The 12,085-nt window shown below is 41.6% G+C and overlaps 2 protein-coding genes across 2 annotated transcripts; both read left to right on the top strand.

The window, feature by feature from the left end:
• The first annotated feature begins 9,043 nt into the window (after positions 1 to 9,043).
• On the top strand, positions 9,044 to 10,458 carry LOC140927458 (uncharacterized). Its single transcript, XM_073377119.1, has 2 exons — positions 9,044 to 9,146; positions 9,236 to 10,458. The coding sequence occupies exons 1-2, from the start codon at positions 9,044 to 9,046 to the stop codon at positions 10,456 to 10,458; spliced, it is 1,326 nt and encodes a 441-aa protein (XP_073233220.1).
• Positions 10,459 to 10,784: 326 nt separating this feature from the next.
• On the top strand, positions 10,785 to 11,852 carry LOC140927451 (uncharacterized). The gene has a single exon (XM_073377106.1). It carries the CDS (start codon positions 10,785 to 10,787, stop codon positions 11,850 to 11,852), a length of 1,068 nt encoding a protein of 355 aa, XP_073233207.1.
• Positions 11,853 to 12,085: the final 233 nt, after the last annotated feature.

The raw sequence follows: 12,085 nt of genomic DNA, 5'->3' as shown, positions 1-12,085 counted from the left end.
GAAGATCTCTGCATAATGAGAAAACAAACGAATTTAGTGGACAAAGCGCCGAAACTCGTATCACGATAACACCACTCTTAAAGGAAATATTGCCCAAAATGCTGTTTAAGATTCCAAAACGAGATTTTTCGGACAGGAAAATGTTCGTTTTCTCCTATTAACGACAATAACGAATTATTAATTATTAAGATAATTATACTAAATAATAATAACAAAATGACAAATATAACGATAAATTGATAACACTTACAATCTTTCCAATTGTTCCATGTTTGAGAAAATCTCCGCATCTAATCGCTGAATTTCATTGGAGTTTAAATATCTGTAAGCAGGTAAAAAATCAAATTACAACACAACTTATAAATGGTTTGTCAATAATTTTACTGGGAACTATCCCTGTAAATATGACATCCAAATTATTAATGTTAATTGCCATCAAGATGTATGGATTAGTGTTTATAGAACAGTAATATAACTGAATTAAAATTTGCAAAAACAACCGAAAGACAATCAAAAGGCCGAACGCCTTAATCAAAAATTTCATCGTGATTTCAGAGGCAATAAAGCAGAAATAATCAAATGATCCAGAAATGTATTAATAATTCATAAGCCAGATGACCTATGAAATGGGCGATAATACATCATACATAAACATCATAATACATAAACCTCCATTAGTGTGCGGTGTTTTATCAGATATCACGTCACTGTGAGTGACCCATGAAAATCAATTATCGGCACAGCAACTAACACAAAAAGGGGGGAATATTTAATGTTTTTTTCAAAATTACACAAGCAGTAAATTTACTATTGCACAAAATCAAACTTTGTTTTTTCACCAATTTAATCAGCCTAACGTTGAGTGACATAGCGGTTACATAGGCTATTACAGTGCACGAGCGTTGTACTCAAGACTCATCAGTTGCGAAGACGCAAGGCTCGAGAACTAGATTTTTGTTTTCCTACTATTCGGCAATTCCAGAAAATCTCTTCAAAGGCTACTTTTTTACTGCACGTGTTGACTTTGGGGTAGCATTTTTGATTAACTTCTTCTCTTCCTCGGCATTTTTGGCTTCCGAAAAGCTCTGGAACATGACGCCATGTCCTCTTTGGTTAGTGTCGTTGGTGGAAGAAAATTTCTAAACGCGTGTGACATTTGATTTTCTTTCATGTCTGTTTCATATATGTATCTATTTTGGCTAGTGACTTTAAACCCGATAAAAAACGGCTGCCCGTTTATTAAACATTACATTAATGCGACGAGTTTTAAAATAATTCAGTTGGACGCACGGACGGGGGTGCTCGGTCACGTGGCTGTCAACAGGAAAGGCTTCAGAGCTGAATTTTTTTTTCTTTGCCAAAGTGCTTTTCAATAGAGTTAGAATATTGGTGGAAAGGAATCGCAATATCAAACTTTTTAAATTTTCAGATGACGTTTTCTATTACGCCAACCTTCGCCTCAAAAGTGGCTCGATGTGGTTTTTCAGGGGCAATACCTTCCAGGTTGAACAAAGATTTGGAAAAAATTTCCACCACAGCTGCATTAGATAAAGATAAAAACTAGTTACGATCAGGGTTGTAACGACATCGTAGATGTCATAGTGAAGAAATGACGCAATTGTTTATTTTACTTGCAGCCGTATTTCTCGCCGCTGGGAAGTGTTTTTTCCAAAATCGTTCACAAGAACTTTTCCCTCCAATAGCCGCCTCGATGTTCGTAAAGTTTAAGAGAAATCTGTAAGAGTGTTAATATATAGATTTAGCCAGGGCTAAAAGCGAAGCTCCCGTTAATAAATTCATGATTTAAATCAATTAATAAATCCACAGATCAAGGCACATTCATTTGACTTTTGAGGCAAAGGCTAAGTGATTTTAGAGAAAAATGATTTGACAGTCCAAGAGTGAAACAAATTTTACATCGAGTTATTAAATAGTCTTATTTGTACACCCAGAAATAGCAATCATGTTCGATTACAGTAGATTAGGCCTGGAAAACAAATAGACCTTTTCGTGTATTGTATTTGCATTAGCTGCTGCATCATTCTTTTTTGCCCTATTTAAACCTATAATTCTGCAGTTTTTCACAATTTTGCAAGAGAATTTTCACTCATTCAATATCCACGACGATCAAAGCAAGCGCTTCCTTTGCACAACAAATTATAGTGTTGAATTATAAAACGTTTTCATGAAGAGAATTCTCAGATAATCCCGGGACTTTTCGGCTAGAAAAATCTGGTCCTATGTGACATGCAGGTTAATAATTACGGGCTTTTAATGAAAACGATAAAAAAAAAATCCCCAAATCACTTTTCGGCCAGCTGGACGGGTACTCACTTTTGATAGGCACCAAATTTGCAGTGCGACTAATAGAGTTACCATTTACGCTTCAACATGATAGAGAAATTGTTATGTTTAGGTTTTATTTCCCTTTATTTATGAAACTGTGTATGGTTTTGTCATGTGTAATCTTTAAAAGCGAGTGATATTTACGGGCGGATTTACGCGCGGCGTTTTGAGTATTCGTGCATGCGATGTTTATGTACGACTGGAAACAACCGGTGCAGCGAAAAATTGCGAGAGGGACTACTAACAATCAATAAAATAAATATAATTCGGTAGAACATGTACAGAGACAATAATTTTCATTCACGAAGAGAAGTATTGAGAGTAAAGTGTCTCTGAAAATCATGATTCAGGTAAGCATAAGCTTAGTTATGTTTTAAGCCGGCTCCCGGTGTTTGCTCTTTTTCAAGACGAACTCGATGCAAGAAAATCGCTCAGGGCTTTCTGTTTACAGCCAAAATCATAACTAAATAATCTTCGGAACCTTTTCTTTGAATTTGCCGCTCCTTAGAAGACCGCTTTTTGTGATAAGGATTCCGTGGTTAAATAAAGTTATAACTTACGTACTTACTTACTTACTTACTTACTTACTTACTTACTTACTTACTTACTTAGATCATTGCCCGTGTATAAACTTAAGCCGCATAAACCATACGCTCCTGATAGTGGTCTGCACATGTCCCATTTTGACAGCCGTCAATTGACCTTAATTTGGCTTGCCAATATAACTTTAAACGACTTTCAGCCAACTGACAGCCTTGCCCCGCGTAGTCTCGTTTTTATGTTGAATTGGTAAGTGTGACATATTATATTGGCTTATATGTAGGGGCAAAACGACTGGTCTTTCATCTGAGCCCGCAAGATGGTCATGTGATAATTGTCAGCAGATATCTGATTTTTACAGCTGTCAATCTAAACGTATTCAAACGGATGGCTTACATAACTAAGAGGCTAGTCAAGTTGTGCAAGATCCATATTGACATTTGACATCGGTTTACATGAAATGTGTGTACGGGTGGGTGGGCGGGCGGGCGTACGCTACGTCATAACAAAATTTTCTCAGTTGGATAGTTTACCAAATGTTTTTACCCATGGTGCTTCGCTGCGCGCGCGCGAGAGAGCTCCGCTATCAAGATACCTTATTCTTTCTAATTTTCGCCAGTATTAAATTTCGCGATTTTAAAAACTTCGCGAAATTTAGTACGCGCACAGAAAAGATTGCGCGAAATTTAAACACGCCAAATTAAATACCATTTTCGGAAACAAAACAATAAGAATTTAAAATGTTATGAGTCCGGCTGTTTCTTAAACGGTGCACGCTTACAGAACATCTCAAGTTGCGTTTTAAGCACTGAACCGTACATTACATACACAACATACACAGCAAACAGTTATATTTTGTTTTGTTCATAAGGTATATGTAGGGCAATTGTAAGTTTACAATAATAATTATCTTGTTTTGACTTGTTTGATATATATAGTTTTATTGATTAGTGACAAGTGCCCTCTCTTCGGGATTTACGAAAATGAAAACAAAGACAAAATCGCGAAATTTAGTACGCTTTTTCTCTAAATTTTGACCGCAATCGCGAAAATTAGTACTCGCGAAATCCGGATCCCGAATATTCGCGAAATTAAGTACGTGCGAAAATTAGTAGGAATAAGGTATTTTGGAGGTGAGGTTTCTATGGTTAGAAATACGGTAAAAACTGGACAGTCTTGATGTTCAGGCAATATATGTAACTGTGAATGAAAATTTATTACCACTGCAACGATCATATCTTCATTTGAATTTGTATTTCTGCAGTTCACATTATCTCCATTACATTTAGATATACGGATTATTGTTCAAACAACAGTGATGTGACTGAATTAAAATGACAAAAACAGTCCAAAAGACAATCAATAGGCCAACCGCATTAATCAAAATTTCATTGTAATTACAGAGGCAATAAAGGTAAATTAACGCGACAACTTTTCAAATGATACAGGTGGACGCACGGACAGGAGTTCTTGGCCAATTAGCTACCAACAGGAAAGGCGCCAGGGCCACCGATTGAGAAATTCTTTTTTAACCTCGGAAGTTATAGTTTTAAAATAGATAAGTGGTACTATCTGTATCATTAAACTGCTGGACTTATTGCATTAACTATGTGTCACAACTCTTTATATACCATAACTTGACAATTACGCGTATATGACGTGGGTATGGCATCAACACATTGATTAACGAGTTGTACTTATTTTCGTGCACAATTCTTTGGCGTTTTTTGACAGCGAAAAAAGGTTTATTTTGATATCCGGAATAATCAAAGTTGAGGTAGCATGTCATACATGGTTTTGAAGATAATAATAACAAACAACCAGCACACGAAACTCAGACGGACATTGAAAATCATGCATTTTCCGCACAACCTTTCAATTATCTCCAAGCAGATAACTAACGAGCCGTTAGTAAAGGTGACTACAAACATTGTATTGCAAACATTGCTTACGGGATTTCTCATGGAGTGTTTGTTGGGGAAATTCATGAATCCAAAAACGATTTTGTGTTTCTTTGCTAAAATTAGAACTGTAAAAACATGAAACTAAAAAAAGGGAAAAACAGGAGGCGATTAAGCTACAATTTATTATCCTCTCTTTTCTTTGGGAACTGATGTGGAAAAACATACATCTGGAATCTGGTAATCCTGTAAAAAATACCCATTTTCTATTCCGATCCTTTAATTTTCCTCCCTAATTAATATCGCCCTATATAATCTACTTCTGCAATTTCTATTTTTCTAGATAGTTCGCAATTTGGGATATTTGAGATAAAGAGTCTGTACGGTACATTATCTATTTTATTTTAACATAAAATATTGCAATTAAGTTCCTCACTGACATAATCAAGACACAAACAGACAAAGACATTAAACCAAAGAAAGCAGAACTACTTTTATCAACTGAGTCCGTTAACACATTAAAGTCGGCAAATTCATGACTTAATAGTGTGGTATGGTAATGATAGTGGCTCGACTTCATACTACTCTAGCATTAACTCCAAGGCAAATGCCAAAAAATTCAAATAAATAAAGAGCACGTCAACGATTACAACTTACAAAGAAGTTAACTCCGTCAGACTTGAGAACGTTCCAGTTTCCAGTTTCTGGATTTTGTTACCATGAAGAAATCTGCACAATGAGAGAACAAAAGAATTGGGTGGACATGAGCGCTAAAATTTCCTATCACGATACCATCACTCTTAATTACCCAAAACGCTCTTTAAGATCCTAAAAGGATATTTTTCGCACAGAAAAATGTTCGTTTTCATTAGTTACTTTGTCTTCTGCCGTTCAAAAGAGGCCAAAAGAATGACAAGATCGAACTGCCCGTGTCCGCCATTTTTATCGGTGTGCAAGGCTCTCTGGGGTGATGACGTAATATGGTTGCTACAACCAGTTGCAAAAATTTGAGACAGTCTCACGAAAAAACAATCGTTGCTAGTGACAAGTTTGTGAGATATAATACTGACATCCCTCCATTCAAAGTTGTTCCTCCAAGTTAGCATAGTCTTGTATTGCTAGCAACTTCGATAAGGGGTGGAGGGGGTCACAAGCACAAGATCATGGACAGACCATTTAAGCCAAAATGTGGTACAGTGTCTCAAGTTGTTCGGGACAAATCTAATTTAAAAATTGGACATGAAAATTATCCGAAATTGTTAGGTTTTTTGATAGGTACCTGAGCACTGGTCACGTGACTTCTTTTTCCATGTGACTAGTGTGTTGATCTGTGAGAGTTGTTGCGTTGATTGTATGGTAGAGAGAGCACAGAACTTGTAAGTATTTGGTTCGTTTTTCAGTTCTATTTTGCTCTCTACCTACATGTTTTGTATTTTTATTTTAGTTTTCACCGTTTGAGTTGAAGAAATCTGTGCTTATCCCCAACATCAGTCAAAAAAGATCTATTGGAATTGCATGTTTTCAAGTGTGATCGATGGATGCTTCGAATAGATTGGACTTTGGCTTGGACAGTGGTCGGGGTATAAGTTTGGATTACACTGGATCTGAAATGGATCGTGGATTGCCCGATTTTTCGATTCAGTTACCTGTGACGTGGTATCAACTCGGAGCGATATTTCTTTACCTTCTTGTGTTTCTACGAATGTGTTTTCACAGCCATTGAGCGCTTCGCGGGAAGGCGATGGCTATCATTTTCGTCCCAGGCCCCCGCCGACTACTCGCGTTGAGTTTTTGGAATCGGATCGGAAAAGGGACTCACGGGACCAGCGGAGTACGGCAATGCAGTGGTCAAATATTAGCAAGGAAATAGACAGTTTATTAAAGGAAATTCAGTCTGAAATTCATGTAACACTGAGTCCAGAAAAAGCTAAGAAATCTGTTCACTTGCTCTTGGAAAAATGGGAAGAGTGGCTCATGAATACAAGCAAAGGATGGAACTTAGGCGCCTTGAAGAGGAGGCAACATTGGCTGAGCTTGAATGGAAAATTGAAATGGATAACTTGACTGAAAGTAAACTCCCCCCTGTTGTGCCTTGTGCCTTGAACACTTCTACGTTTATTGTTAACAAGCAATCACACTCCACCCTAGTCACGTCTGAGTATGTTTCTAGAGATGGGTTTAACAGTCAACCGAGTGCCGTGTATGTGATATCCAATAGAGCACCTCAATCAACGGAGCTAAAGTATCCAGCAATTTCAAGACCGTCAGACACTGTGTTGACGCACAATGAATCGTCTGTGAAGGGATTAAACACCACCACTCCCTCTGCGAGGATTTACTCGACCAAGTCCCCTGAACGTGTTAATTCGGGAGGTCGCACACCGTCTCCAGCATGGACCAGGCTCCCCGTGATCATGTTGCCGCAATGTGGAAAGCACATTTGCTTAGCGGAATAAAGCCAACACAGTTTAGTGGTAATCCAGCCGAGTTCCCCTTTTTTCGTGAACAAGTTCGTACGCACCTCGAAGGCGACCGCTAACTGATGCCCGGCAAGTGGAGTATCTGCCTAAATTCGTGGCGGGAGAAGCGTTAGAGGTTTTAAAGCGTAATAGAGGTTGTACGTTTAACATTATGAAAACGTTGGAGGAACGTTTTAGCCAAGCGTTGAGAGTGACGCAAGCATGTGTGGAAGAGCTCGCATCTGGCCCAAGTTGGCGTACGGTGACAATATTGGTCTTCTAAATTTCTCTGAGAACTTAAATGCAGCCACAAGGATCCTCAACGGAGACGTTGAACGCGAGGCGAGCGTAGCGACGAACCTCAGGCCCATCGTGAACCGTTTACCTAACGACTTTATCTTGAAGTGGCAAACCGTGAACTACGAGCTCGTGAAGTCCGGAAGATCCGCTCGATTAAAGGATGTCGCTGAATTTGTGCACAAACAAGCGTCCGTCAGAAACGATCCGGTGTTTGGATTGCAGACATTTAAGCGGGAAAACAAGAATACCAAACTCCCTCCAAAGCTTCCAGTAAAGAACACCGCGATCAATGCTACCGGCGTTGATCATAAAACTCCTGCTTCTGAGAACACTGAACACTTCGGAATTTTCAAATCAAGTAAGCGTCACAAACTCCAAGAATGCCCTATTATCAAACAGTGCGAACACGTGGCAGTGCGAAGACAGTATGCGGCATCCTGTGGATTTTGTTTTAATTGTGGTCTTGAAAAGCCTGGACACGGTTCTGGCTCCTGTCCGGACCCACCAGCATGTTCAGTATGTTCCGGTCGACACATTCCTCTTCTGCACTCTGAAAGTAATAATGGTGGTCGTCGCTTCATCCCACGCAATAATAGAGAGTCTAATAATAAGTCTAACAAGCCATTGGCGACGCCTAAATCCCCAGACAGCGAAAGGGGAAATGTCACTCCAACCGCGAGCGGAGACAAGTCTGACAAGTCTGTGAGAAAGGTACCAATATCGTCCGCTGCCGTTGCGACTGTGCAAGCGAAAGTGCCGTTGAACGTTATACCTGTTGTTATATCTGCTGAGAATGGTAACACTGTATCCACTTACGCCTTCTTGGACAGTGGCTGCACTAACACCCTCATTGAAAAAGATTTAGTTGATCACCTTGGTATTCAAGGAACACCCGTGCAAATCGGAATTATCACGATTTCAAGTAGTGACAATGTGGTAGAGTCGAAACGTGTGTCCTTTACCTTGACTTCGGTGGATAGCTCAGGGGAGAGTATTGACGTTTCGGAGGCCTATGTCCTACCTAACCTCAACCAGTCGCGCTGTACTCTTCCGGAGCAGATTGACACTATTGAGTACCCGCACTTACGTGACATGGAGTTCCCGGAGGTTGACATCAAGAGAGTCTCTATACTTGTTGGAAACAATATTCCCTATGCACATTTACAGAAGGAAGTTAGAGTCCCTGAAGATAAGAAGAAAGGGCTCTATGGCTGTCGTTATCCCTTGGGCTGGTGCGTTTGTGGTCCTTATGGTGCCAATTGTCGTCAAGGGGTTTCAGCAAACTTTGTCTCGATTGACCCTCAACCGCGTTTTCTCATTGAAAAATCTTGCAATCTGGACGATTACGGGGCACTGAAATCAAATAAGAAACCCCTCTAGGTGGAAGACAAGATAGCCGTGAAGATAATTGAGAACACGAACCGCTGCGTGGACGGTCGTTATGAAGTCGGTATGCTGTGGAAGGAGAAAGATCGCCAGTTTCCGAATAATATAGCCATGACCAAGCACCGTCTAGAGTGCCTGAGACGCCGTCTTACAAAACCTGGCAACGAAGAAATGGCCGTTAAGTACCGCGAAGTTATGGATAGTTATATCAGCAGTGGGTTCGTTCGCAAGTTGTCAGAAGAAGAGTTAAACAAAGAGTCTAAAACACATTGATATCATCACCCCGCATTGTGTTCGATGCAGCAGCTGAATGCGAGGGAACTTCGCTTAATAAGAACTTGCTGACTGGACCAGATGTAGCCAACAACTTGGTTGGTGTTCTCCTACGTTTCCGCCAGGCAAAAATAGCGTTCGTTGCTGACATCGAAGAGATGTTTCATCAGATACCTGTGCGTAAGGAAGACAAGGATTCGTTGAGGTTCCTGTGGTGGACAAATGGATATGATAATCCCCCTGATACATACGTCATGCAAGTGCATATTTTCGGAGCGGCTTCCTCCCCCTGTATTGCAAACTCAACTTTCCGCCGTGTGGCCGACGACAATGCCGAAGAGTACAGCTCTAGTGTTATTACAGCTGTGAAAAGGAATTTCTATGTTGACCATGCTCTTCCCTCTGAGAATGATGAACAGTCCGCTATTCGCCTAGCCCATGACATGGTAGAACTGCTCGCTCGAGGCGGATTTAACTTGACTAAGTTTACGTCGAACTCCAAGAGACTACTAAGTGCTGTCCCAAATGATAAGCGATCTAAGCCAGATCTAAACCTTGACCTGGACGAGCTACCTATAGAGCGTGCACTCGGAGTACGTTGGTCTGTTGAAGATGATACGTTGGGGTTCGAAATAAGAAGCCTAGTTCGCCCTGAAACGAAGCGCGGTATACTCTCCACTGTTTGTTCATTGTTTGATCCTCTGGGTTTCGCAGCACCAATGGCTTTGTCCGCACGACGCCTGATTCAAGACCTATGGAAGGCTAACATAGGCTGGGATGCGCCCTTGAGCGAAGAATTTCTGTCTAAGTGGAGAGCATGGAACACTGAGTTACCTTTGTTGTCCGAGTTGTCCATCCCTCGGTCCTATTTCCTGTCGGACGGTGACCCGGGTCAATGTAAGTTACAGCTTCATGTGTTTTCAGATGCGTCAGAGATTGGTTATGGCGCATCATCTTATCTGCGAAGCGAGTACCCCGATGGACGTGTTCATTGCGCCTTCATTATTGGTAAGGCCAGGAATGCACCTGTGAAATTTGTTAGTATTCCAAGACTGGAATTGCAAGCAGCTGTACTCGCAGCCCGGATGTTTAAGATGTTGCAAGAGAAACTTGAACTGAACATTTCCGGGACGTATCTTTGGACTGATAGTGAAATAGTGCTGCACTATCTGAGAAACGAGAAACGAAGACTTCAGACCTTTGTAGCTAACAGAGTGGAAGAAATAAAGGAGCACACACTTGTAGAGGATTAGCATCATGTGCCAGGATCCTTAAACCCGGCAGACTATGTGTCGCGAGAAATGAGCCCGTCGTCGCTAACTGCTCACCATAGGTGGCTTCGTGGACCTGACTTCTTGCGGAAGCCGGAAACTTGTTGGCCCACAGACAAGTTCCAATTCGTACCCGGTGGAGGTCTGGAGTTAAAAAAGGAAGCTCTCGTGCACTCCGTCCAACTTCCCCCTAATCCGTCCGTGGCGAAGAAGGAAGATACAAGGCCTACGGCCGTCGAAAGCTGTGAAGAACCACACTCCGAGTGTTATTAACTACCTGCATAGATTGGTCCCGCCTCAGGCGCAGAATGGCCTGGCTCCTGCGTTTTGTACAATTTGTTAAGGACAAACAGAACGCCAAAACTGGTCGTCTCACTGTTGACGATTTTGACGCTGCAACTGCAGCAATTGTGAGGATTGTCCAAGGATTGGCGTATCCACAGGAGATTAAAGATTTGAAGTCGAACGGTGCGGTCAAGCCGTCCACCAAGGTTGCGTCGCTGAATCCCAAACTTGACGAAGGCGGAATCCTGAGAGTCAATGGCCGTGGTCTGCTCAAGCCGACCTCCTGTACACTAGGCCAACAAATGATTTTTCCCAGAGACCATCCGGTAGCCAAGTCGATTGTTCGTCACGTTCACCACCTTATTGGTCACTTGGGACGCGAACATGTTATTGCAAAGTTGCGGGAAGATTTCTGGATCCCTCAAGTGCTTGTATTGGTTAGATCGGTCCTTGATCGATGCCTTACCTGCAAGAAACTTAACGCCAAACCTATGACCCAGCAGATGGCGCCCTTACCGTTTTCGTTCACTGGTATGGACCTCTTTGGCCCGATTTATGTGAAACATGGTCGAGGAACAGCGAAACGGTGGTGTTGCTTGTTTACCTGTTTAACCACCCGTAGCGTGCATCTTGAAGTGGTTAATTCTATGGATACTGATGAGTTCATTATGTGTTTAAGGCGTTTTATAAATCGAAAGGGAGACGTGAAAGAGTTACGATGTGACAACGGTTCTAACTTCGTTGGGTCTGAACGAGAATTGAAGAAGAGTCTCCAGGAATGGAACCAAGGGCAGATAGAGAGAGAGCTGATACAACGAGGCTGTAAATGGATATTTCAACCCCCGACTGCGTCAAGCATGTCTGGCGTGTGGGAACGTATGGTTCGAAGTGCAAAGACAGTCTTAAAGTCCATTTTGGGGGCGCAAACTGTGACAGATATGGTTCTACGAACACTCCTTACTGAGGCTGAGCGTATCCTTAACGGAAGAGCCCTCACAGCGAACTCGGACGATCCGAACGATCTCGAACCGCTAACACCGGCCCACCTATTGATGCAGAGGAAGATCATCTGTTTGCCTCCTGGAGTCTGAGAAGACTGACATTTACAGAAAGAAGTCGAGGCAGGTTCAATTTTTGGCCAATTTGTTTGGGAAAGGTGGTTGAAGGAGTATATCCCAACCCTCCAACAACGAGGTAAATGGCGAAGAGTGCTGCCTAATATCAAACCCGACGCACTGGTTCTGCTTGTTAACGACAACACCCCTAGAGGGCATTGGAATCTCGGCAGAGTGTTGGAGAAGTACCCGGGTCCAGATGGTGTAGT

Source organism: Porites lutea, chromosome 1 (genome assembly GCF_958299795.1).
Source record: "Porites lutea chromosome 1, jaPorLute2.1, whole genome shotgun sequence".
NCBI classification, from domain to species: Eukaryota; Metazoa; Cnidaria; class Anthozoa; order Scleractinia; family Poritidae; genus Porites; species Porites lutea.
Note: the sequence above shows the minus strand (reverse complement) of the source record. Positions and strands in the feature narration are given on the sequence as shown.